Here is a 27,277-nt window from a genome sequence, read left to right on the forward strand (position 1 = left end):
AAATCCCGGTGTCCCATATGGTCCCCCGTGCCTGCCAGGAGCTATTTCTGAGCAGATAGCCAGTAGTAAACCCTGAGCACCGCTGGGTGTGGCCCAAAAACAAACAAACAAACAAAACTAAGTGAGGGCTACAAAGATGGCCCAATGAGCTGGAGCGCATGTGCTTTACATACAGAGAGATCCCCACCCACGCTTTGATCCAGGTTTTATCTCAGATCCAGGGTACCCTTATCTTCTAGAATCTGGACTAACTTCCTTCCCCTGGGGGACTTTTGGACTGTCCTTAGTACAACATTCCGTTCCCTGCTCACAGCTACTTAGATGTATAAAAGCAGGTATTAAAAGCTCCCTGAAATGGGGCCGGAGAGATAGCATGGAGGTAAGGCATTTACCTTTCATGCAGAAGGTCATCGGTTCGAATCCCGGCGTCCCATATGGTCCCCCGTGCAAGCCAGGAGCAATTTCTGAGCACAGAGCCAGGAAAAACCCCTGAGCATTGCCGGGTGTGACCCAAAAACCACAAAAAAAAAAAAAAAAAAAAAAAAAAAAGCTCCCTGAAGGCCTTAAACATAATAAGCTTCCAAGGTACTTCCTCTATTCTGGGGCTTATTTCTTTAAAATCACCCCATCATCCTAATGTGCGGACCCGATCAGGACCCCTACATTTCTATTAAAACCGAAGTGATTTTGCACAAACACAATTTCACCTCTATCCATCCACCCACCTGGAGGGCAGAGATTTGGGGACTTTTTTTTTTTTTGCCGCAGGAGCTAAATTAAACTCTGACAGAGGGGGATCCTGATCTCCTAGCGACTCCTCCAGCCCAAGAACAGCCTAATTTCGGGGCTCCTCCTCTTCTTCCGGTGCCAGCAGCACGGTGGTGCCCGTTGAGGTCCGGGCCTGCAAAAAAGCCTCGCGGTTCTGCAGAGAAGAGACTCGAACCGGTGCGGGGGACGCAGGGCGAATCGGGCCCGGAAACGCGCCCGGGGCGTGACGTCATCACGCACGGCGCCGCTGCGCACGCGCGTTGGGCGGCTGTCGTTTCGGCGACGTGCGAAACCCGGATTGAAACCTGAGCGCCCCCTGATGGCCGAGCCGGGGAATGAATGGCAGGGCCGGCGCGAAGAACCGCTGTCAGGATCCGCCTCCATCCTGCGCTCCGAGCGGCCGTCGACTTCTCTTCCTGGAAGGCCGCGGCCCTCGGCCCTCGGCTAGTCACGCCTGGCGCCTCCCAGAAGGCCCCGCGCCGGCCGGGGGTTTTGCAGCTGCTCCGTCATCGTGCGGCCCGAGCGAGCGAGCGCGCGTGCAGCCAGGCCCCGGCTCGGCTCCTGGTCTCCGGCGCGAGGGCTCACGCGAGGCCCCGGCTTCGCTCCCCGGACAAGGCCGCCACCCCGGGCGCCATGAAACAGGAGGGCTCGGCGCGGCGCCGCGGCGCGGACAAGTCGAAGCCGCCACCCGGCGGAGGGGAACAGGAGCCGCCGCCGCCCCCGGCCCCCCAGGACGTGGAGATGAAAGAGGAGGCCGCCCCGGGGGTCCCCTCCGCCCGGGAGGCGGACGGCAAGGCGGCCACGGCGGCGGCCGAGCACTCCCAGCGCGAGTTGGACACCGTCACCTTGGAGGGTAGGAGAGCGGGGACCCCACAAACACACACACATTCAGGGTCACCCCCCTGGCCTGTGCCCCCTTCTGAGCCAGGACACACACACACACACACATAAACACACACATTTAGGGTCACCCCCCTGGCCTGTGCCCCCTTCTGAGACAGGACACACACACACACATAAACACACATTTAGGGTCACCCCCCTGGCCTGCGCCCCTCTCTGAGCCAAGACACACAGACACCCACACATACACATATTTAGGGTCAACCCCTGGTCTGCGCCCCCTTCTGAGCCAGGACACACACACACACATAAACACATTTAGGGTCACCCCCCCCTGACCTGTGCCCCTCTCTGAGCCAGGACACACATACATTTAGGGTCACCCCCCTGACCTGCGCCCCCCTCTGAACCAGGACACACACACAAACACAGGCATTTAGGGTCACGCCCCTGGCCTGCATCCCCTCTGAGCCAGGACACACACACAAACACATACATTTAGGGCCACTCCTCTGGCCTGTGCCCCCCCCTCTGAGCTAGGACCCCACACACACACACACACATAAACACACAAACACATTTAGGGTCACTCCCCTGGCCTGCACCCCCTTCTGAGCCAGGGCCCCCTCACACAGACACACACACATATTTAGGGTCACTCCTGGCCTGCGCCCCCCTGAGCTGGGATCCCCCAGCCCAGCCCAGACTCAGTCATTGGACCTGCCCCACAGACCCAGGACCCTCCCAGCCTGGGCTTGCACCGAGACCCCTCCCTCCCCCCCACCCCCCGTTCTGCCTCTGGATCTCTTTTAACTTCTCTGCCCGACACCACTCACAACCTCTGGACTGATGATGGTAGCCCTCGGGTCCATGGTTGATCATTTTAAAAATCAGGGTGCGTGTTTATTCGTGGGGTGCCAGGCAGGTCAGACTGACACCTAGTCCTCTGTGTGTGTGTTTTAGAAATCAGGGTGTGTGTGTGTTCGTGGGGGCTCACGCTGACACCTAGTCCTGTGTGTGTGTGTCTGTGTCTGTGTGTGTGTCTGTTCGTTCGTAGGGGGTCAGACCGACACCTAGTCCTGTCCCCCCCTTTCCCAAAGTCCCTTCCTTCCTGATTCTTCTAAGGGAGGTGGTGCCCAAGCCAACTTTTCCTTGCCCCATCCCTTCAAGCCTTGACGCCTGCTGTATTGTTTGCTGGAAGGTGAATTTTACTTGAGGTTTTTCTCAGTGGCCTCTTGGAGGTTCCAGTATTGCTCTCCAGGCTCCACCATCCATGGCTGCTTCACTCCTTGTCTCTTCGACTTTCCACACACAGTCTGCCTGTTTCCTCCGAGTTTATTTTTTTTCCCCCTCCAAGTTTTCATCCCACTTTTTTTTCCTCTTAGATCATCCCACCCACCTTTGCAATGATTGGTTGAATCCTACCGATATGACTCCAAGAGGATAGTTTTCCTGGGTCTAGATCCAGTGGGATCATATTTGGTTGAGGACCCAGGCGTTAGGACAGCTTGGAGGGCGCTTGTTTTTGCTTGGGCCCAATGGGTTTCCATCCCCAGCACCACATAGACCCCATGAGCCCCTCCAGGCGTGATCCTTGAATGCAGAGCCAGGAGTAAGCTCAGCAGAACCCGGTGTGGCCCCAAGACAACAAACTGAAAACAAACTTTATTAAGTTTTTCTTTCTACTTAGATGCTAGAGCATAGGCTCCCAAACTTATTTGGTGGATTGTCCCCTTTTCAGAATTTAAAAAAAAAATCAGCTTTTAAGCCAATAAGCTGAGAGCAACCTCCTAATTGCTCCGGAGGCTGCCACTACCCTCCAGGGGGCGGTGTTGAACCCTCTTTGGGCCACACTGGGGAAGGCAGAAAGCTTAAGGACCAGGCCTGGGAGGCCTGAGGGCTGTGGGACAGACAGACTGTGAGAGCTGTATCCTGGAGTCTGAGACCCTGGCGGCCTTTTCTCCAAGCACAGAGCTGGGAATGGCGCCCAAACCAAAACAACTGAGAGATCATAAAACATTGAAATTGAGCCTGTGATGGTGTTGACAGAATCAGTCTGCACTCTCAAGTCAGCGCCAGAACAAGCATCCACTAAAGATGCTTTTAAAGTAACAGTAAAAGTTACTAAAGTAACGCTTGTCAGCTGCCAGCAAAAGGGTATCTCCGCTTTGCCTGCTCCATAATACAGGTCTTTTATAAACTTCTTTTTTATCCATTTATTTGTTTTGAGGTCACACCTGGCTCTGCACTCAGAAATAACTCCTGGGGAACTCTTGGTGGTACGCACCTGTGGGGCCGGGTAACTAAATGTTAGAGCCTGTGGTGTCTGGAATGACCATGGCCACACCTGTTGGTGCTTGGGGCCCTCGAGGTACACTCTGCTATGCTGGGGGACCCATATAGGGCGGGAATACAGAATGAGTCCTGCACTTGCAAAGCATGTGCCCCTAACTCTGTGACCGGCCTTGTGTTTGTTTGTTTGTTTTGGGGGGCACATCTACATCCTTGTTCCGTGATAAGGGGTTGCTCTTGAACCTCCAGTCGTGCAAATCTTCTGCTCACCTGCTTTGTTCATTGTTACCCTTTTCTCGAAGCTTCTTTGTAGAATAAAAGTGTGACTTTTGGGCCCGGAGAGATAGCACAGCGGCGTTTGCCTTGCAAGCAGCCGATCCAGGACCAAAGGTAGTTGGTTCGAATCCCGGTGTCCCATATGGTCCCCCGTGCCTGCCAGGAGCTATTTCTGAGCAGACAGCCAGGAGTAACCCCTGAGCACCACCGGGTGTGGCCCAAAAACCAAAAAAAAAAAAAAAAAAAGAAGGTGGTGGTAGTTATGTTGTTGCTAATTTTTAGTAGTCATTTTTTCTTCCCCTTATTTCCCCCTCCCCTTGTCCTTTAAACAGGTTGTTTGTTTGTTTGTTTTTTGCGGGGGAAGGGGTGGGTCATAGCAGGGGTTACTCCTGGCTCTGGTCAGAAGTTGCTCCTGGCAGGCTTAGGGGAACTGTATGGGATGCCAGGATTCAAAATAGGGTCCTTCCTATGTTGACCACGTGCAAGGCAAATTCCCTACCGCTGTGCTATCACTCCGGCCCCTAAACGTTCTTATTTGGGGTTCTAATAAAATCCCATGCACTAGTCTTATTTCTCTTTTTTCTTTGTTATTGTACCCCTTCCTTCACCCAGCCCTATTTTTGTTTCTTGCTTTTAACTTAAAATCACTGCATTGTTCAACCCTTTTTGGGCAGATGCTGTGAAGTGCTGGCTAGAGAGCTAGAACAGGGGTTAAGACACAGAGTTCAGCCCTGGCCCTGACCTCCCTGGGAGAGGGCCCAGGTAATCCTGTCACTGCAGCACCACAGCTTAGTGCTCTCACATCGAACCACTGGCATGATTGTCTGAGAATTGCCGGAGGGCCCCCCTCAGCGCCCCCTCCAGAAAAAAAAGTGAGGTGATCCCCGCATCCTGCCCCTTTATGGAAGGCTCTCACGCTCTCCTGGCTGGGCGGCGGGATCCCAGGGAGTAATGGCGTGATCTCCCCTCTGGCCCTCACAGACATCAAGGAGCATGTGAAACAGCTGGAGAAGGCCGTGTCCGGCAAGGAGCCCCGGTTTGTGCTTCGGGCCCTGCGGATGCTGCCCTCCACGTCCCGCCGCCTCAACCACTATGTCCTGTATAAGGCTGTCCACGGCTTCTTCACCTCCAATAATGCCACTCGAGACTTCTTGCTGCCCTTTCTAGAGGAGGTAAGTGGGTTCGACTGGTTTCAAGGACACAGTGTGGTGGCCTCAGGGGCCCCTGGACATCCTAAAGACTGTGGATCCACTGTGCAGAGGGAAAGCCTTGTTGTCTCGATTATCTTTGTTCCGGGGCCCACATGGCTGGTGCTTCAGGAACCAAGCTGTACTGTGCCCGGGAATCAGTCCTGACAAATTGCCTTTTTTTGGGGGGTGGGGATTTTGGGTCATACCTGCCAGCGCTCAGGGCTTACTCCTGGCTCTGCTCAGAAATCGACCTGACAGGCACAGGGGACCTGGGATGCCGGGATTCAAACCACTGTCCATCATCTGTTGGTTGCATGCAAGGCAAATGCCTTACCACTTTGCTATCACTCAGGCCCCATATTGACTTTTTTTTTTTTTTTGGTTTTTTGGTTTTTTGGGCCACACCCGGCGGCGCTCAGGGGTTACTCCTGGCTGTCTGCTCAGAAATAGCTCCTGGCAGGCAGGGGGACCTTATGGGACACCGGGATTCGAACCAACCACCTTAGGTCCTGGATCCGCTGCTTGCAAGGCAAACACCGCTGTGCTATCTCTCCAGGCCCCATATTGACTTTTTAGTACCCTTTTACTTACCAGCAAACGAGAACTTGTTCTTTTGAGTTCTAGAGGGGCAGAAACTCGGTACCTCTCCCAGCTAACACTCTGCTCACTCCTCCCGGCTCATAACACCCCTTCTCCCTTTGGGTGGCATCTTTTGTCCTGGAGGAAATGCACCCCCTCTCTGCTGCTGAAACAGTCATTGCCAATATGTGGAGCCACGGAGAGGATCACAAGTCTGGGAGAAACAGTTGGTGTGAGTTCACGCATTGCCATTGGAACCTGTGGCACTTGGCAAAATGAAACCTGCAGGAAGGAAGGAGCATGCAGAGATGACTGCAGCTGTGACCCTGGTGGCTGCTGGTGGCATCTCCTGTTCCTCTCACTTTGTCTCTCCAGCCGTCTCCATCCCCATTCCCCTACCACTCCAGCTGCTCGGAGTCTATGCCCTAAGTTGGGAGAGCCAGAGTTTATTGTTCCTAGACCTGGAAATCTACCTTCAGCCAGCAGAAGCTATTTCAAGCCAATCATTACACATGACCCTGGTTTCTGGAGCAGCTCTGGAAATAACTACTGTACATACACATGCACACAGACATGTGCACACACACACACAGTGACTCACTAGCCTGGGTTCATCTCTCCTGGGCAGCCACTTCATGCAAGTCTTTTTTGAGATAACTCGCAGTGGTCAGAGATGGGATGGTTTAATCTCTTCCTGAGATTGTCATCTCTTCCCATCTCTTACGTCCCTCTGTGTTTCCTTGTCTATCTCCTTGATATTTCTGGGAAAGAAATGACCATTAGGGGGACATAGCGGTAGCGCAGCAGTAGAACGCTTGCCTTGCACGCAGCTGACCTAGGCTGGACCGCGGTTTGATTCCCCGGTGTCCCATATGGTCCCCTAAGACAGGAATAATTTCTGAGCGCATAGCCAGGAATAAACCCCTGAGCGTCACCAAGTGTGGCCCAAAACCAGAAACAAAACAAAAAAAGGAACGACCTTTATTTAATTTTGCATCCCCAGCACCTAGAAAATGCTTGACATAGTCAGAGACAGCGTTTGTTGAGCTAGACAGTGAGTGCATGCTTCGTGGGCCTGTGGCTGATTGATCTGAGCTCCGGTAACTTGCCCTCTCCTAGCCCATGGACACAGAAGCCGATTTACAGTTCCGTCCTCGAACAGGGAAAGCCGCATCCACGCCTCTCCTGCCTGAAGTGGAAGCGTATCTACAGCTCCTCGTCGTCATTTTCCTGATGAACAGCAAACGCTACAAAGAGGTAACCTGGCTAGGAGGGCTGGGAGGAAGGGGACAGGAGCGGCTCTAATAAGGAAATGGAGATAGTCTCAGGGTTATTAACTCCCCCATTCCCTATACACACACTCTTCCCTGTTTAGTAACATGCCTACCTCCACATCCTGGCAAGACCCCCTGCTGCTGCTTGGGCACTGCAGGAAGGGCTGACAGTGGTCATTCTGGACCTGACTAAGGCACAGTACCACTGGGGGAAGCAGATTTGGAGACATACCTGGGTTTGGATCTGAGCAACAGTCTGAGGCAGATGGATCTCTTCTTGCTGAATGCAGCAGTGCTGCCCGTTGCAAGATTGTTCTCTGGTACCTAGCACAGCCCTGTGCACAGAGGAAGCTCTCACTATCTTTTCAGAAATGACTGGTTTTAAGGGCTTGAACAGCATGCTTTTGTTTAGCGGGGGTGGGGGCAGAGTTTTGAGCCATACCAAAGTGCTCAGGGGTCAGTTCTAGTAGTGCTCATGGGACCATATGCCGGGCCAGGAATCAAACTCCTGTCAGCCACATCCAAGGCAAGTGCCTTAAATCCTCTTTTTACTCTCCAATCCTTATTAGAGTTTTTTTTGTTTTTCTTGGTGGATGAGGGGGACTTGTCTCAGGCCCAGAGCAGTCCTTAGAATCTAGACTTTCCCATGCTCTCCAGATGGTCAGCTTTGTCAGTCTGAGCAACGGATACAGGGGCCCACTCAGAAAAACACATTCATACTTTTTTTTTCCTTCTTTCCTTTCTTCCTTTCCCTGTAAGGTTTTATTGTTCTATTTAAGACACAGATTATCCCACTTTGAAGTGATGATTCAGAACTAGAGTACAAGCTCATGCTGGAGCTTGTATTTTCCTGCAAAAGGAGGAAGTGCAGCATGGTTCTGGGCACTGCATGGTCCATGTCTTCCCTGACTCCATCCCAGCATAGAACTGAACAGCCCCCAGGCACCACCAGGATAGCCACAAAAGATGTAATTCTGAACCAGAGGCAACCCAGGTTCAATCCTTAGCATCCCATATGGTCCACTGAGTTCTACCAGGAATGGTCTCTGAGCAGAGTCAGGAATAAATCCTAGCACCACTGGTGGAGTCTCCCAAGACAAGTATAATAGGGTCTTGGTAAGAACTTGTGCAGCTACCATTCTCTGATTCTTTTAGTCCAAAGAAACACCAACAGTCATTTCCTGTTCCCTCTGTGACCCCGGCAGCCACACATCTCCTTTTTCTCTCATGGATCTTCCGGTTCTGAAGACCTCATGGAGGTGGAATACATGTCTTGTGGCCTTTCAAGCCTGACCCTTTTTTTGGGGGTGGGGTGGGCAGGTATTTAGTCACACCCAGCAATGCTCAGAGGTTTCTCCTGGCTCTGTACTGAGAAATCCCCCCTGGCAAGCTCAGGGGATTCAATTGATCAGGCTCAGGCTCATATGGGATGCCGGGAATTGAACCAGGGTCTGTCTAGGATTGGCCTCATGCAAGGCAAACCTACCACTGTGCTATCGCTCTGGCCCCTATACTTGACTGATTTTGTGTCATTCTTTTAGTAAAGCACACCTTGCGGTCCACTTCTGGCCATGATGGGGGGCTCCAATATAGTGGTGAGGTGGAACCCACCTACTAAGCAGGTTCTTTGCTGTGTGAGTGCATTCCTGTGCCCTCGGGTTCTGCTCTCCCCCATAAGTACTGGCAGGTCAGATGAAAGACTTCAGGAGCAACCCTCTTGGTGGTTGTGAAGGGCACTGCTGCTGACACGGTCCCACTCTGGGCTGTATCCCTCAGAAGGGCAGGCCCTGGCTGCCCCCAGTCACTGTGTGAGAAATTACCTCTTGATGGTCTCTTGGCTGCTTCCCCAGGCCCAGAAGGTCTCCGATGACTTGATGCAGAAGATCAGCGCTCAGAACCGCCGGGCCCTGGACCTTGTGGCCGCCAAGTGTTACTATTACCACGCCCGAGTCTATGAGTTCCTAGACAAGCTGGATGTGGTGCGCAGGTACAGGGGACCCCCCCCCCCCCCCGCTGTGGGACCATACACAACTTGGTTGTGGTCTTGTGGCAGGCAGGAAGCATGGGGAGGGTATATGTAAGATGCCAGCAGAGAGGCCAGCAGTCCTTACCCTGTGTGACTTAAACCAGAGGAAGGGTGGAGAGAACCTTAGGCAGAAAAAACTGTCCCGAAGACTCTCCCCTGCACCCCACATTCAGAGAGGACTGATTGGTGGGTCCCATTAAACAGGGAGGGTGGGCAGAGAAAATGTACAGAGGTTCAGGCATTTGCCTTGCATGTAGCCAACCCTTGTTCTATCCCCAGTACTCTACTTGGTCCTCAGACCCTACCAGTTGGAATCCCAGAGCACAGAGCCAGGAATGTTACCCCCCCACCCCAATAAAAAATTTTTTTAAAAATTTAACCAAGGGGGGCCAGAGAGATAGCATGGAGGTAAGGTGTTTACCTTGAATGCAGAAGGATGGTGGTTTGAATCCAGTTATCCCATATGGTCCCCCAAGCCTGCCAGGGGCAATTTCTGAACGTGGAGCCAGGAGTGGCCCCTGAGCGCTGCCAGGTGTGACCCAAAAACCAAAAAAAAAAAGAAAAAATTTTAAACAAGGACATGCTTGCTTTGGCAGCACATATGCTAAAATTGGAACAATACAGAGAAGATTAGCATTGCCCTTGTGCAAGGATGACACGCAGATTCGTGAAGCGTTCCATATTTTTACTGACTTAACCCCCCCCCCCCCAAATTTTTAAACAAGGAACCAGGGCGATAGTACAGTGGGTTTGGTGTTTGCCTTAAAAGTGGCCAACCATGGGGCCGGCGAGGTGGCGCTAGAGGTAAGGTGTCTTCCTTGCAAGCACTAGCTAGCCAAGGAAAGGACCACGGTTCAATCCCCCGGCGTCCCATATGGTCCCCACAAGCCAGGGGCAATTTCTGAGTGAGTAGCCAGGAATAACCCCTGAGCATCAAATGGGTGTGGCCCGGAAAACCAAAAAAATAAATAAATAAATAAATAAATAGGGGCCGGAGAGATAGCATGGAGGTAAGGCGTTTGCCTCTCATGCAGGAGGTCATCGGTTCGAATCCCGGCGTCCCATATATGGTCCTCCCGTGCCTGCCAGGAGCAATTTCTGAGCCTGGAGCCAGGAATAACCCCTGAGCACTGCCGGGTGTGACCCAAAAACTACAAAAAAAAAATAAATAAATAAATAAATAAATAAATAAATAAATAAAGTGGCCAATCAGGGTTCAATCCCGGCATCCCAAAGGGTCCCCCAGGCCTGTTAGGAGTGATTTCTGAGCACAGCCAAGGAGTAACCCTAAGGGCAACCAGGTGTGGTCCAAAAAGCCAGAAAAATAAACAACAGATTGGAAAATAGTTTCCCTTCTGCTTACGACCTGCTGTAGCTTCCAATACTCTCAGGAAAGGCCAGTTCTCAGTCTGCCCCATTCCTCACCCTGCCCTCCTGCCCCTGCCCATGGCCCTCTCCACAGGGTGCTTATCCCTTTTCTCACACCTTTGCTCAAGATACTGCATAGCAGGGCCTGCCAGCCCAGCTACTTAAAACCTTCCACCCTATGCTCCCCTCCCAGCCCATGCTCCCCATCAACACTCCCTTTTCTCATGCTGCATCATGATCTACACCTGCCTCCTCCCTAAAATCCGAGAAGTTCCGCAATGGTGGGGACCCACGTCCCTAGAGCCGCACTTCCACACAGATCATGACTGTCCACATGGCCACTGTCTCGAATAATCGAGAGTGGAGTCAGTCAAGGGTTTTTTCCTTGAGATGGTTTATGTTTTCTAACCTCTCTCCTCGAAGCTTCCTGCACGCCAGGCTCCGGACAGCCACCTTACGGCACGACGCCGACGGCCAGGCCACCCTGCTGAACCTGCTGCTGCGAAACTACCTGCACTACAGCCTGTACGACCAGGCTGAGAAGCTGGTGTCCAAGTCCGTGTTTCCTGAGCAGGCCAACAACAATGAGTGGGCCCGGTACCTGTACTACACAGGTGAGCAGGCCCATGCGGCTGGACGCCTCCGCTCTCCTCGCACCAGGACCTGCCTTCATGTACTCCCTGGTCTTGCTTGGTCTTGATCACGGTCCCCTTTCCCCTCTCAGGGCGCATCAAAGCCATCCAGTTAGAGTACTCTGAGGCTCGGCGGACAATGACCAATGCCCTTCGCAAGGCTCCACAGCACACGGCCGTGGGCTTCAAACAGACGGTGAGCAGCAGCGACTTCGTCGTTCCCCCCCCCTTTTCCCTTAGCTCCTCGATTCTCTTTGTCCAGCCCAGAGCTCAGCCACCCCATCCCCCAGACTTTTATGGTTGGGGCAGGTTCTGCGAACATGGGCAGCCACCACCTGCAGCTCTGACATCAACTTCTGTATCGTCCTCCTCACTGTCCCTTGCACCCACCCAAGTAGGGGTAGGGAAAGGAAAGTTGAGGAGCCCCTTTCTCTCCAGCACTTTTGATGTTTTTCCAGGTTTGGAACTGGATCTTGTTACTAAAACCTGCTCCCTTACAGGGCCATTGGGGAACTCAGAAAATCCCCAAAAGACTGACAGCCAGGGCAGCTAAGTCAGTCCCCAAGGTTTTATTTTGTTTTGCCATTTATTTGGAGCCATGGCAATGCTAAGGGGACTGATGTTGAGGGCCAGACTTGAACCTCCCACAATGTACAGCCTGACTCTAGCCTTTGAGCCATGTCTCAGGGCTGACCTTGGTTTTAAGCACTGTGAGATAGACAGCTAGGGGAAAGGAATTGTTGGTTTGTTTGGGAGAGGGCCAACACACAGTGGTACTTGGGGCTTAACTCCTGACTCTGCTCAGGGATCACTCCTGGTGGGGCTGGGAAGATCCAAATTAAATCCAGGCCGGTTAGTACCATGCAAGGCAAACTCCCTACCTGTCCCCCTCTTACCCCCCTCCTATTACTCAGGCCCCTGTACAGGCCTTACCTAGCTGAGGCCCTCGTTTCAGTCCCTGGCACCACAAGGTCACCCAAGCACTGAGCCAGGAGTAGCCCCCAGCACCATTCACTATGACTTTGTGATTGCACACACACCCCACAATATAAGGCCATGGCTAGTGAACTCAGCACTAGGTGTCAAGGGAGAGGGAACAGATCAGATCGTTGCAGTGGGGACATATGGGTTCAGAGTGGAGTCGGTCTCTTAGCGTGGCCTTCCTGGCTCTAGAAATTCCCACTTAAGGCTGGAACAATATCACAGCAGGTAAGGTATTTGCCTTGCACGCAGCCAACCCGGACATCCGGGTTCAATCCCCGACATTCCATATGGTCCCCTGAGCCTGGCAGTAGCAGTTTCTGAGCACAGAGTTAGGAATAACCTCTGAGTGCCACCAGGTGTGAGTCCCCTCCCCCCCCCCCAAAAATACTAAAACAAAAAACCAGAATCTCCCACTTAGCACCACTGACCACTAGGCCTCTCACAGCTGCCCTGGCATCAGTTTCAGTGGAGGCTGGGGGATGGGGTCATTCTGGGTGTGTCTCTCTGAGTGCTCTCTTCTGCACATTCACATCTCTTTCAGAGATTGTCTGTTTACCTTTCTTCTCTCTTGACACATCTCTAAATACTGTCCTGTTCTGAGATCCTGGGCTTGGAGTTTGGGGCTTCCCAGTTTGGGTATTCCCAGCTCATCTTGAATTGATTGTCAAGAGCAGCGGGGCCGGAGAGAGAGCACAGCGGTAGGGCATTTGCCTTGCATGTGGCCAACTCAGGACAGAAGGTAATTCGAATCCTGGCATCCCATATGGTCCCCTGAACCTGCCAGAAGCTATTTCTGAATGCAGAGCCAGGAGTAACCCCTGACCGCCACTGGGTGTGTCTTCCGGAGTTACTTTTGCTTTTTCACTTAGAAATTGCTCCTGGCAAGCTCAGGACCATATGGGATGCCGGGAATCGAACCTGGGTCAGTCCCCTTGGGTTGGCCACATGCAAGGCAAATACCCTATCGCTGTGCTGTCACTTCGTTACCTGCCCCTTTCTGATAAGATCCATGCTCTTGTTTGAGCCATGAGCATTTCAGGTCATCCTCACTTTCACATGCCTGACTCCCTGAACAGTGCTCAAGTGCCAGCCCTGAGTAGGGTCAGAAACAGGCCTGGTGTTTTTGTGACACTCATTTCAGGGGCCAAGAAAACTGAGTGCTGGGTGTTTGCTAGCTTGTGAATAGAAACTAGAGCTGGAGGGTCAGGGCTGTCCCACAGAGGGCTATAGCTTGGGCTCTGCCTATCGGAGACTCAGGCTCCACTTCCAGGACTGCAAGATCCCTCTCTGGCCACTGCCAGGAGAAGCTTTCAGGTACCAGGGATGTCCCAAAAACAAAGCAGAACAGATGAGCAACTAGACCTACAGTACATCTGCAGATTTGGGTCTAGCCCAGCCTTCAGAGCCTGCCCCACACCGATCAGACATGTCTCAGGCTACCCCTACACTCCTGAGACTTCGCCTGTCTTGTTTCTCTCCTGCTTGGTCAGGAGAGAGGCAGGTGGCTGCTTCTGTACCCCTCTACACTGCTAACCTTGAACTGCTAGGAGGGGGTCTGGTGAGCTATGGAGGTCTTGCTCGGGGCTGGTGTGTTTGCTCTTACTTGACTCCACCACCAGTGCCATCTGCTGAGTAGCTGGCCCTGCCTAGGAGAGACAGCTGACAGGACCAGGTAGGAGTGCCTCTGCCTGCGTCCCGACCTCTGTGTTCAGGGTGCTCCCTGGGGTCAGAGGTCAGCTATTGCCCTGGACCTGGCCCCATTGCTCAGAGTGTCCGTGTAGCCTACAGCCCTATTCATGGTCAACACCAGGTGGGGCCCCTGCTCACTATGTTCCGTATTGCCCCCCTACCAGGTGCACAAGCTGCTTATCGTGGTGGAGCTGCTGCTGGGAGAGATCCCGGACCGGCTGCAGTTCCGGCAACCGTCGCTCAAGCGCTCACTCATGCCCTACTTCCTGCTGACCCAGGGTAAGACCCTGCCGCTACCCAGCTGCCTGCCGCTGCCCAGCACAGTGCCCTGGGACAGGCAGGCCCATTGATTCGTGCACGCACTTATGCTCCTCCCCCCCAACCCCCCTCCCCCCAGCTGTCAGGACAGGAAACCTCGCCAAGTTCAACCAAGTCCTGGATCAGTTTGGGGAGAAGTTTCAAGCAGATGGAACCTACACCTTAATCATCCGACTGCGGCACAATGTCATCAAGACAGGTATAAAGGGGCTGGAGATGCCACACTGTGTGGGGTCACTTGAATTTCATTCCCAGCATCCCATATGGTCCTCCAAATCCACCAGAATGATCACTAACAGGATGATCACAGACAGGAGTAAGCCCTGAACACCACCAAGTGTGCCTGCCCTCCCCCACCCAAACAAATAATTGTGAATCAGACCCAGCCGGCTTCAACAGGGACCAGACTGGCTTGTGTGGCTTACACTGACCCCACTTCTCTCCCAGGTGTACGCATGATCAGTCTCTCCTATTCCCGAATCTCCCTGGCTGACATCGCCCAGAAGCTGCAGCTGGACAGCCCAGAGGATGCTGAGTTCATTGTGGCTAAGGTGGGCTGGCACAGAGGATGCATGATGGGGGCTGCAAAGGTGTTTCTTCTCCAGAAGCTGCCACGGAGCTAGGGAAGACGGGAAAATGGGCTGCCACTGACCTCCCTCTGGGGCCCCACAGGCAATCCGTGATGGGGTTATCGAGGCCAGCATCAACCATGAGAAGGGCTACGTGCAGTCCAAGGAAATGACAGACATCTACTCCACACGGGAGCCACAGCTCGCCTTCCACCAGCGCATCTCCTTCTGCCTGGACATCCACAACATGTCTGTCAAGGTGGGATTCCAGCCCCAACCATGTCCTGGGGTCCTCAGGCAGGGCTGCAGGCTTCACCCTGGCCTCCAGGTCTGGGACCCAGCACGGGAGAGGATACAGGGTTTAGAGGGCTTGCCTTGCATGTGCTAATCCCAGATCCCCAGAACCACATAGGACCCTAAGCTCTGCCTGAATGCTGCCAGGTGTGGTCCCAAATCCAGACAAAAAGATGAGGAGCTAGAATGATAGCACAGAGGGTAGGATGCTTGCCTTGCACACAGCTGGCCTGCATCTCAGGGATCAAACGTGGGTTCCTATGTGCAAGGGGGTCTCCCAAGCCCACCAGGAATGATTCCTGAATGCAAGGCCAGGAGTAAGCCCTAAGTACCACTGGGTGGGGAGCTGTTGAAGGAGGTGAATGGATAAGGAACCCTGGGGATCTGAGTTGGGGGGACACAGCTCGTGCAGGGAGGAGAATGGCACAGGCAGCGTTTTTGCTCCTACTCTCTGGATCTTCCTGACTTTACTTTGAAAATGGGCACTGTGATTGTAGTCAGGGTTTCAGACCTCTCCCAAACCACCCACCCTCAAAGCAGACCCCTTTGGGGTCAGGCCCGGTCCCTTGACTTCCAGACTGGATTCTGGTTCTGCAGTCAGTGTCCTGCCCTCCCCCCTGTAATGCTGAGGCCAAACCGGCTCCTGCAGGGCCCGCATTCCTAGTGTATACATGCTGGTTTCCTGTCTCCGGGCCTCACGGGAAGGACACTGCTAGTCCTGTGTGTGTATGCCCGGGATGAGGTCCCTGCTGCCTCCTCACCTCCCTTTCTCCCTGCCGCAGGCCATGAGATTTCCTCCCAAATCGTACAACAAGGACTTGGAGTCCGCGGAGGTAAGTGGCCCCAGCCAGGGCGGGTGGCAAACAGGAGGGCCAGATAGTGGCTCATCAACAGAGCATGGACTAAACTCTGGTTTGGCCCCCAGAGGACTGGAGAGATGCCCCACTGGCTAAGCACATGCTTAGGTTCAAGAGGCCCAGTTTTCATTTCCACCAGGGGCAGTTCACATGCGAAGGCCAAGTGTGACAAAAGACAAAGCCAAAAATATGTCTAATAAAGGAAAAGGCCAGGGAGAGCCTTCAAGTGGCTGAGTGTTTGCCTATAGTGTGAGAGGCCCTAAGTTTGATCCCAGCCAGTGGCCTGATCATCCTTTCCACAAAGGTCACTTGGGCTGAACTAGCTGGGATTGGACCCAATTTTTAAAAAAGAACAGGTGAGGGGTGAGTGGTTCCTGCAGGGATAGCCCAGAGAGCCCTGAGAACCCAAAGCTCAGCTCTGGCTATGCCTGCTGCTAAGGCAGGGCCATGTACTGAGTTCCAGCCCCGCTGCATTCCCAGGAGCGACGGGAGCGGGAGCAGCAGGACCTGGAGTTTGCCAAGGAGATGGCGGAAGACGACGATGACAGCTTTCCTTGAGGGGCCAGGGACTGGGTGGAGTGGGGACGGCTCTGTTTTTCCCGTGGCTCCAGCCCCTTCCCCATACACGGCTCACAGACTGCGCATATGTACAGGGTGGAGGGATGAGGGTGCAGGGACTAGCACCCCTACCTCACCTGGGACCGATGGGGGAGGGCCTCCAGGGCAGGGTCCTGGCCAGCAGTGTGAGCAACAGGATGGGGGCCCTGAGCTCCCGCAGGGAGGAGGGACTGGACTGGGGAACATGCAATGGGTGTATGTTTTTTGAAGCTTCAATTATGATTTTTAAACAATAAAAGGTTCTCCAGAGCTCCTTGTGTTTTGCCCTTCTCTCCACCTGACTCTGCAGCATTGACCAGTCTAGAGGCTCCCTGGTGCCTCTCCGGGGGCCCTGCCAGTCCTGAGATGGTTGAGGGGTGGTGTTTGTCAATTCCCAGAGGATCCGGGTGAGGGTGAAAAGAGAGACCAGCCTCAGTTATGAGGCCCCTCATCCCTTTCTAGGCTCCTGCTCTTGGGGGTTGGAGGACACGTGAGCCTGCCCACCAAGCCATTGTGGGCATTCCTAATCTGGGATTACCTGTAGGCAACACTTTCCACAGCTCAAGCTATCCCTACCCATCCGTGCCACAAAACTTAAGGTTCACTTCGTGAAGTAGTCCTTTACACACATCCCTCAAGTCCTGACTTTATTTTTGCAGAAAATCTTCAAGTTCTTGTGGGTTTCTTGATGCCTGGGCTGGAACTGGGGCCTGAGGTCTCATTCTGGGGGTCCTGCAGTATGTAGGGGTGCTAAGTGTTTTAAGTCTTCCTTGACCACCAAAATGGCACTTCTACTTAGACAGGATTGCGGGGAGAGTGCACTTTCCACTGTGGCTGCTAGGGACATAACCTGTTCTCTCCACGATTGGTGGTTGGTCCCTGGAGCAACTGACTTTATTTTTTTGAATGGGTGGAGCAGTAGCAGTGTTCAGGGGCCCCATTCAGTACTGAGTTGGATCTGGGGCCCCTGCCCTGGGAACCACATCCGGGCTACGAGGTTCTGACTAGTCCTTGCGGTTTGGGTTTTGCATGATTCCTGCTTGTCCCACTCAAGTCATGCTCATTGTCGATTGTTGCTTGTACTTAACCCCAGGGCCTGGCTCTCTTCCTGGAGGCACCGAACTCGACACTTGTAGAGTACACTCAGAGTTTGTACACTCAGCTCACTGTTCCCCACTCGCAATTCCTTCTTCCATCTGCAAAGTGTAGAGTGTGTTTGTGTGTGTGCACGAGAAAGTGAGTGAACAGAGTATGAAGCTGTATATGTCTGAGCAAGAGCACGTGGCACCCTGGAGCCCGGTGGTCTTCCTTCTAGCGTGCTGTTCTTGTTTGTTTTGGTGTCTGCAGTGTATCTTGGCCTCATACATAAGAATGTGTACTACCACTGAGCCACATCCTCAGCCCTTCGGGTTTTTTTTGGGGGGGGGGGTTATTTATTTGTTTTTTAAGCCATACTCGGTGACACTTGGGTTACTCCCGGCTATGCGCTCAAAAATTGCTCTTGGCTTGGGGGACCATATGAGATGCTGGGGATCAAACATTGCAATCTGTCCTGGGTCAGCCATGTGCAAGGCAAATGTCCTACCGCTGTCTACCACTCCGGCCCCTAGTTGGTTTGTTTGTTTTTGTCCACAATAACAGCCAGAAAGGGAAGAGAAGAGGATTTGCAGAAAGGGAATGGGGAAGGGGGGAGGACAAATTTGGTGGTGGGTATTCCCCTGATTCATTGTTAATGTGTACCTAAAATACTAATGTGAAAGATATGTAAGCCACTATGATCAAAATAAAAAAAATAAAAAATAAATTATTAGGGGCCTGCGAGGTGGCGCTAGAGTTAAGGTGTCTGCCTTGCAAGTGCTAGCCAAGGAAAAACTGCGGTTAGATCCCCCGGCGTCCCATATGGTCCCCCCAAGCCAGGGGCGATTTCTGAGCGCTTAGCCAGAGTAACCCCTGAGCATCAAAGGGGTGTGGCCCAAAAAAAAAAACAAAAAAAATTATTAGGGGCAGAGCTATAGCACAGTGGTAAGGTGTTGCCTTGTAAGCAGCCAACACAGGACAGATCCTGGTTCGAATCCCAATATCTCATGGTCTCCCAAACCTGTCAGGAGTGATTTTTTGTTTTTGTTTTGGGGCCACACTTGGTGATGCTCAGGGGTTACTCCTGGCTATGCACTCAGAAATCACTCCTGGCTTGGGGAACCATATGGGACACTGGGGGATCAAACTGGCCCGTCCTAAGCTAGCTCAGGTAAGGCAGGTGCATCACTCCTTGAGCAGACTGGCCTCCCAATCTGGCCTCTGGCCAAACTGCTCTGGCCTCCCAGGAGTGATTTCTGAGCGCAGAGCCAGGAGTAACCTCTGAGCACTGCTGAGTGTGACCCAAAAACCAATAAATAAATAAGTAAATAAATTTAAAGGGGCTGGAGCAATAGCACAGTAGTAGGGCGTTTGCGTTGCATGTGGTCGACATGGGACAGACCCAGGTTCGATTCCCAGCATCCCACATGGTCCCCGGAACCTGCCAGGAGAGATTTCTGAGCACAGAGCCAGGAGTAACCCCTGAGTACCAGCCAGCTGTGGCCCAAAAACTTAAATAAATGCTAAAAAAATTTTTTTTTAAATAATAAATTTAAAGGGCCAGAGCTATATCACAGCAAGCAGGATGATTACCTTGCACACCTGGCTGTGCCTCAGGGTTACTCCTAGCTCTGCACTCAGGAATAACTCCTGGCAGACTCCGGGGACCTTATAGGATGCCAGTAGAATCATATCTGGGTCAGGCTCAACTCTACTCACTTCAGGTCCCATGCCTTTTGGGCAAACGAGTACAGGGCTTAATTAAACCCTTGATTTGCATGTGGTAATCTGGTTTTAGCACTGTTGGGCATTTGGCCCAACCCAAGGGGGATAAAAAGCTTTTGAGGGCTTTTTTTTCCTTTTTGAGGGAGGGCAGTGCTCAGGGTTTACTCCTGGCTCTGCACTCAGGAATTACTCCTGAATTAGGGCTTCTGAATTGGGGGAACATACGAAATGGCTGGGATAGAACCCGGGTCAACAGCATGTAAAGGCAGGGCCAGAGAACATGGAGGTAGGGCGTTTGCTTTGCATGCAGAAGGACAGAGGTTCGTATCCCCCCAAGCCTGCAAGGAGCAATTTCTGAGCTGAGAGCCAAGAGTAACCCCTGAGCGCTGCTGGGTGTGACCCAAAAACAAAACAAAACAACAACAAAAAAACACGCAAGTGATGGGCTTGGTTTGCTATCTCTCTGACCCTACTTTGGTTTTGTTTCATTGTTTTGTTTTGGGGGCAACGTCCAGCAGTGCGCAGGGGTTATTCCTGGCTCTGCACTCAGAAATTACTCCTGATAGGCTCGGGATACCCTTAGGTATGCCAGGAACTGAACTCGGGTCAACCTCATGCAAAGCAAACAAATGCCCCACCCACTGTGCTATCAACCCCTACTTTGGGTTTTTACCTGTCAACAATACATCACAGGAATGTAATTCTTCACTTACTTCCTTTGTTAGACCTGAGCCAGCCTACACAGCACCCAGGGACTACACAACAGAAGAAAATAAATCCCAGTCTGAGCAGCGAGTAGGGTGCACCTCGTAGGTGGGTGACCCAGGTTGAATCCCTGACTTCCCCTATTCTCCCAAGCCCTGCCAGGAGTGATTGCTGAGTGCCTAGAGTAAGACCTGGGCAGCTCCCGATATGGCCCCCAAAAAGTCCAAAAGCAATTTACCTTGTGGAACTTCTGGGATTCCAGGATACAGAGAGGTTTGAGCAAAACCTATAGAACAAATTATCTGCTCTCTCCCATCTGGACATCATTTTACTCAGTCTAGATAAATCTGGATAAGTCTGATTACTTTGGGTAAGTCTCAGGCCTCATTCCACTGTTCCAAGACCCGATGAAATATTTCTCAGGCAGCCTGAGGTTGGTCACAGCTGCTTATCTCAACCCTTCCAGAATGAAAGCAGCACTCAATAGCATGTAAACAAATTACAAACATGGGTTTGAATTTCAGTTTTCACATGTTACGAAATAGTCCTGATTTTCCCCCCATTCATTTAAGACTGTAAAACCCACTTTTAGCTCATTGAACATACTTCGGCCCACAGGCCAACTCAGCTGCAGAGCCCCCCCACCCCCTCCACCCTTTGTAGAGATGTTTCAGGCCCTAACCCAGTTGAGGTAGAAAGTGTGAGGGGAAGCTGGCACTGAGCAGGACTTTGGGATTAGCAGTGGGAATTTAGCCCTGTGCTGGGGTTAAATGAGTCTGTTCTTACGAGCCTGCCTGTCTCTGAGGAGCGCCATGGTACTGTACTGTAGGGATCCAGGAATTTAAGGGAGCCACAGCTGGGGGCTTTCCCCCCCACCCGCTAGTTCTGAGTCTCATGGGCAGGAGCAGGACCCATATGTGACACACAGTGAAGAAGAGAAAATCCCCGACATAGGCCGCTTGGCCAAGACAAGTTTGCCTTTGCTCCTTATAGGACGGATGCCACCACTTCCCCCAGGAAGGTCAAGGGGGTCACTCACTATACAACTGTCATCTTCATCTCTGGCCACTTGCAAGTACTTTCCTGGGGCCCAAGGACTGGAGCACATGCTTTTGCATGCAGAAGCACTGGGTTCAATCCTGGGCGCTATGTAGTCCCCTGAGCATGGTTAGATATGTTCCCTAACACTCCCAAAAAATGGTTTAAGGCTCTAGGACATAATGATTGCTCCATGGAAAAGCACCTGGGCTGCAAGTTCAAACCCCCACAACCCACCTGTGCTGAACAGCATTATAGGGGGTGTGTGTGAGGGGGACTCTATCCCTGCATTCCCAGACAATGACCTGTGATCACCAACAGCAGCCCAGTGCAGCCCTATAACTAGAGTTTACCAGACTCAACTGCCACAATAACAGACACAAAGGGAAGGGAAGGTCATTTAAAAATAAATTATTAAAAATAAAGTGGTAGGGCATTTGCCTTGCACACACTAACCTAGGACTGACCACAGTTCAATTCCCCAGTGTCCCATTTGGTACCCTAAGCCAGGAGGGATTTCTGAGCACATAGCCAGGAGTAACCCCTGAATGCCACTGGGTGTGGCCCAAAAACCAAAAAAAGAAAGAAAGAAGGGAGGGAGGAAGGAAGGAAGGGAGGAAGGAAGGAAGGAAGGAAGGAAGGAAGGAAGGAAGGGAGGGAGGGAGGGAGGGAGGGAGGGAGGGAGGGAGGGAGGGAGGGAGGGAGGGAGGGAGGGAGGAAGGAAGGAAGGAAGGAAGGAAGGAAGGAAGGAAGGAAGGAAGGAAGGAAGGAAGGAAGGAAGGAAGGAAGGAAGGAAGGAAGGAAGGAATTAAGGGGCCAGAGCAGAGCAATAGCACAGCAAGGAGGGCATTTGCCTTGCATGCAGCCAACACTGGACGAACACTGGTTCGATTCCTGGCATCCCATATGGTCTCCAAGCCTGTCAGGAACAATTTCTGAGGGCAAAACCAGGAGTAACGACTTTCCTTCTGCTTTCCCTCCTTTTTTTCTTCCTTTCCTTCCTCCCCCCCTTATTTTCTTTTTCCTCTCTCCCTCCCTTCCTTCTTTCCATCCCCTCCCTTCCTCACTTCCTTCCTCACTTAAAAAAAAAAGGAAGAAAATAAAAAAATAAAAAAATAAAAACAAGAAAAAAAAACCAGGAGTAACTCCTGAGTGCCTCCAGATGTGACCAAAAACAAAACAAAAATATTTTAAATAAGGTTTGGTGGTCTGAGAGATGGCACAGCGCGTAGGACACTTGCCTTACACATAATCAACCTGGATTCAGTCCCTGGCACCAAGTCCCTGCACCCTGCCAGAATGATCCATGACTACTGAACCATGAGTAAATTCTAAGAATGGCTGGGTGTAGCTCAAAAGCAAGCAAGTACATACACTTAAAATAAAATAGAGGGGTTGGAAAGATAGTATGGAAGGTAAGTTGCTTGCCTTGTTTGTGGCCAACCCGGGTTCGATTCCTGGCATCCCATATGGTCCCTTGGAGCATTATCAGGAGTGATACCTGAATGCAGAGCCAGGAGGTGGGTCAGATTCCTCAGGAAAAGGGAAAATGGGTCTAGTGTGTGCTCAGAAACTAAGAGGGAGCTCAATCACAACCAATATGTTTGAGGTTTGCTTTGTTTTTTGGACACCACCTGGGACTTACTTCTGGGGGACTATATGTGGTGCTGAGGATTGAACCTGGGTTGTCTGCATGTAAGACAAGCTCCCAACCCACTATATTATCCCTCTAGCCTGTCAATCTTTCTTTTTTGGGGGGGCCACAGCCGGTGACACTCAGGGGTTACTCCTTGCTATGCGCTCAGAAATAGCTCCTGGCTTGGGGGACCATAAAGGACACCAGGGATCAAACCGCAGTCTGTTCTGGATCAGCTGCGTGCAAGGCAAACACTCTACCACTGCACCATCACTTTGGCCCCTAGCCTGCCAATCTCGTATCTGTAATAATCTTCTGAGGGGTCTTGTTTGCAAATGTGAGTCCTGTGTCTCCCACAGTTCCACTAGGTGCACCTTTCTATTCCCACAAAGCTGGACCCAGATTGGGCTTTTATTCGTATCTGGAGTCCGAGACCTGCCTGAGTTGGAACAGGGAATCATTGAGGTGGTGGACCAGATATAATTCCTAAATAAAGAGAAGGCCATGCCAGCTGTGGCCACCAAGAGGCAGCACAGCCTGAGGGATGATCTATTCTGGTCAGACACAGGAAACCTGGGGAGAAACTGACAGCCTTGGTGTGGCCCACTAACTGCCCTGGGAGGGCCCCTGGTCTGTGAGAAGCTCACACCTGTGGCAGAGGCAGGGGCTGTAACAGCCCCAGCTTGTGACGTTGCTAGGACCTTCCCTTCATGAACCGCTAAGGTGGAAAAAAATCCAGGGACCATCCCAGCTGGAGGGGTCTGAGCCCCTACACTTCTCCTCCCACCTCCTCCACCCAGAGCCTCCCTGCTCTGACAGGGGACCTGTCCAACCCCCAACTAGGCTTGCTGCAGGTCAGGACCGAGCTGCGCTGGGGGTCCCAGGGTGGAAGGAGGAAGAGCAGGTAAAGCCAGAGCCCGGAGGGGCCTTGATTCATTCAGGACAGACATCATCCGGCTTCCTTCCTCAGTGAGTGGGGCCTGGAGGAATGAGTCACAGGGGGCTCAGGGAATTCCCGGATAACTGCTCAGGACCTGGAAGCTGGCCCTGGGCCTATCAAAGTGTGTGTGGGAACAGAGTACAGGACCCCAAAGGGCCTATGGCAGAGACCCTCTCACTGAGGGGACCCAAGCAAGCAGCTTCTGGGACTTTAGGAGAAAAAGGGGAGATAGCCAAGGCCAGAATCTTCCTCCAATTTTGAGACACAGGGAGGGGACATGTAGCTGAGAGTCAAAGAGCAAGTGACACAGAGGTGCCCAGACTGGCTCCAGGCAGGGGAAGTGCAGGTTTGGGGGGGGGGGGGCAGAAACCTTACCCCACCCCACTGCAGTCCCAGCCTTGGGGTGCAATCTTGGTTGTGCAGGTTTCTGTTCAAATACCCCCGGGGGATTTGGGCATGGGTGGAGCTTGGAGGAGGAAGGGCGCTTGAGGGGGACAAGACGTCAAAGAGAGCTCAGAGATTCCACGATTTCACAAACTTTCGCAAACAGATTTTCATCAGCTCCCCCTGCCCCCCACCCCCCTTGCATTGTCCTGGACAGTAGATTTGCATAAATCCTGGGAAGTTATTACTAAGCCTCAGTCTCTGCTCCAGGTAATTTCCTCCCAGACCTTTATGGGTTGAATATAAAGGCCCCGGAGCTGAACTGGTCCTGCCAGAATCCAAGCTAGTCACCAGCACCCAGTCCTTCAGCCACGCCTGCCTCCTGCACCCAATCCGCTTGACCAAGGAGCCAGCAGCCTGTACCAATTCTTTGGCCGACCAGCCTCTCAGAGCTCCATGAAGCTGACAGGTGAGTGTCCCTCTTGTCCCTGGTGGGGAGGGAAGCGGGGTGGTGGTGGCGCTGAGGACAGTGCGTGACCATGAGTCTCCTCAGCCCTGCTGCTCTGCTGTGGCGCCCTGTGGCTGCTCCAAGACGCTGTAGCTGCCCAGGCTCCTGCCAAGGTCCTGCCCCACCGCTTCCTGCTCCAGTGCCTAGAGCAAGTGAAAAAGATCCAGGCCCAGGGCTGGGCACTGCGGGAGCAGCTGGTGAGTGAAGGGAGCTCCGAATCACAGAGTAGTACAGAGTTGCCCCCCACCCCTGGCTGCTGGGACAGAGCAGGAGGGACTGCAGGGCTGAGACCCCTGGCAGGACAGGATGAGGATGGGCAAAGTCTCTGGACATGGGGGTCCAGAGACAGAGACACCCCCTCACTGGGCTTCCTTCCCACCCCCAGTGTGCCTCCTACCAGCTGTGCCATCCCGAAGAGCTGGTGTTGCTTGGACACTCTCTGGGCATTCCCCGGGCTGGGCTGAGCAGCTGCTCCAGTGAGGCCCTGCAGCTGGTGAGTGTGGGCAGGGGTGAGGCTGGGTGTTGGGGCATGGTTACCTGGGTCCCGGGACTCCATACTGGAGGTGAGCTCTCAGCCCTAATGCCCCCCTCTTGTCTCCTCCTTGGTCCCCCAGACAGGCTGCCTGGATGCCCTGCACAGAGGCCTCTTCCTCTACCAAGGCCTCCTGCAGGCCCTGGCGGGCATCACCCCTGAGCTGGCACCCACTGTGAACCTGCTAAAGCTGGATGTGGCTGACTTTGCCACCAACGTGTGGCAGCAGGTGAGCAGAAAGAGATGGCCTCCTTGGACACAGTAGTGTTGGGAGTGCGCCCAGTGGCAGAGCACCACTGCAGCCCAGGACCCTCGTATCTGGTCCTCAGCCCCGGCTGGAGGGCAGGACACAGGTACCCAGGCCTTGAAGACACAAGGACCAGGTTCGAGTCCAGGCCCTGGGCCTTTTTCCCTTGCGGCCCTAATACCAGCTCAGTGGGCCCCATCACTGATCTATCTCTCGTCTTCTCCCACAGATGAAGGGCCTGGGGATGGCCCCTACCGTGCAGCCTACGCTGGGCCTCTTACCGACCTTTACCTCCGCCTTCCAGCGCCGGGCAGGGGGTGTTTTGGTGGCTTCCAGCCTGCAGAACTTTCTGGAACAAGCGTACCAGCTGCTATGTGGCCTGACTGAGTCCTGAGCACCCTCCCAGTCTACCTATTTATCTCTATTTAATATTTATGTGTATTTAAGCCTATTTAAAGTCATTCTCCTGCCTGCAGCAGAGAGGAAGCTCTGTGCCCCCATCTACTGGAGTGGGTGGGGCACTTAGGTAAATACCAAGTATTCGGTCCTGTGGCTACTCCCTGGCCTGGCTCTGATGGGTCATGGGTAGAAACAGTGACCTCCAGCCTCCGGGGTACCCCCATGGGGCCCCTGGAAGCATTGAAATCTCCTGTGTTGTGGGAGATGCACACCCGTTTAATATTTAAACACCAGTGTCCCCCAGTGGGTCCTGTCCTCTGCTTCTGACTTCCACGTGGCTCCTGTCCACCTAAGTGGCTGACCCTGACCTCCCCCAGGTGAGGTCCAGGGGGACAGTAAGCCCCGTGGAGAGGCCAGAGGCAGGAGACTTGCTTGACCCAGGGGCCCCAGGAATTTACTGGGGCATCTAATTCTCCTAAGTCTGGGTGGGGGAATGGATCATTGTGGCCTCCCACATGGAAGGCATGTGCTTTCCTGCTGAGCCACATCCTGGCCATGGAGGGAGTTTGGGGAGCCAAGAGGCCCACACTGGCCATCCTCCATCCCAGGAAGCGACCCCTGCCCCAGCACCCTACATTCTCACTGTAACTAAGCGTCAGGGTAATAAAGTGCTAATGTCTGTGAATGTCCTTCCTTGAGTCCAGCTGGGGCACCCTGGGTCTGAGTTTGGGGGCCAAGAATTGAATAGGGGGGTAATGGCTGCTCCCTACCTCCCACTTATTTCCATATGTGAGTGCTGGGGAGGGATCCCCAATGCAGAGACAAATGGGCAGGAAAGGGGGCAAAGGGACTAACCCCAGGTGATAGATACAGTGCCCCACTTCCACAGAGGCCCATAGAAAGGGGCCTGGACATAGGGATGACCCCATTACCCACACCCTGCTCTCTGGGGCTCTTGAGTGGAGAAGAGAGTCCAGTCTCACAAGCCCCTTTCTGGATGGGGCTGGGCCTGACCAAAAACAGAATTTACTCCCCACCCTCCCGCCTGGGCCATCTCAGCCAGCTTAGCTGCCAGTTTGCAGTCAGTCAAAGTTGCTTACAACCCTGACCCCTGGTAGCCGGGCCCACCCCATCTCCAACACCCCTCCTCCCCCCAGCCTCGTCTCTGCAGCCCAGACAGACAAGGGACAGTACTTGGTGACAGAAGGTCTATACACTAGGAGGTGGCCCAGGGCTCAGGGCAGAGCTGACAAGTGTAGGGACCCACCTCAAACCCTGACAGCACATCATCTGTACCCCCTTGGCTGCACCAAGCCTGCAATGAGATGTCAGGTTATGAGTATTTCTTGGGTGGGGGAACTCCCAACCCACCCGGAAGACAGAGACAGACCCGGACCCACAAAGATCTTTATTTATACAACTGTGCTGACGGAGCTTACCTCCTGCGGTACAAAAATAGAAAATCATGTCCAGCCCTCAGGTGCCCAGCCCTTAGGAGGGGCTGCTCACACCTCAAGGAAATCATAAAAG

General features: G+C 53.1%; 2 protein-coding genes and 1 non-coding gene across 3 annotated transcripts; all 3 read left to right on the forward strand.

Moving 5' to 3' along the window:
- Positions 1–1,237: 1,237 nt before the first annotated feature.
- On the forward strand, positions 1,238–16,826 carry PSMD3 (proteasome 26S subunit, non-ATPase 3). The gene is made up of 12 exons (XM_049779492.1): positions 1,238–1,621; positions 5,161–5,351; positions 7,068–7,205; positions 9,073–9,209; positions 11,040–11,230; positions 11,341–11,444; positions 14,086–14,200; positions 14,319–14,438; positions 14,687–14,790; positions 14,912–15,067; positions 15,885–15,935; positions 16,440–16,826. The coding sequence occupies exons 1-12, from the start codon at positions 1,402–1,404 to the stop codon at positions 16,515–16,517; spliced, it is 1,605 nt and encodes a 534-aa protein (XP_049635449.1). The 5' UTR covers positions 1,238–1,401; the 3' UTR covers positions 16,518–16,826.
- LOC126025651 (U6 spliceosomal RNA) lies at positions 9,833–9,935 on the forward strand. Its single transcript, XR_007501494.1, has one exon. It is a non-coding gene; the product is annotated as a U6 spliceosomal RNA (small nuclear RNA).
- Positions 16,664–25,742, forward strand: CSF3 (colony stimulating factor 3). Its single transcript, XM_049767061.1, has 7 exons — positions 16,664–16,702; positions 23,538–23,641; positions 24,397–24,530; positions 24,615–24,766; positions 24,955–25,062; positions 25,184–25,330; positions 25,578–25,742. The coding sequence occupies exons 1-7, from the start codon at positions 16,664–16,666 to the stop codon at positions 25,740–25,742; spliced, it is 849 nt and encodes a 282-aa protein (XP_049623018.1).
- The last annotated feature ends 1,535 nt before the right edge of the window (positions 25,743–27,277 follow it).

This window comes from Suncus etruscus, chromosome 1 (assembly GCF_024139225.1).
Source record: "Suncus etruscus isolate mSunEtr1 chromosome 1, mSunEtr1.pri.cur, whole genome shotgun sequence".
Lineage (NCBI taxonomy): Eukaryota > Metazoa > Chordata > Mammalia > Eulipotyphla > Soricidae > Suncus > Suncus etruscus.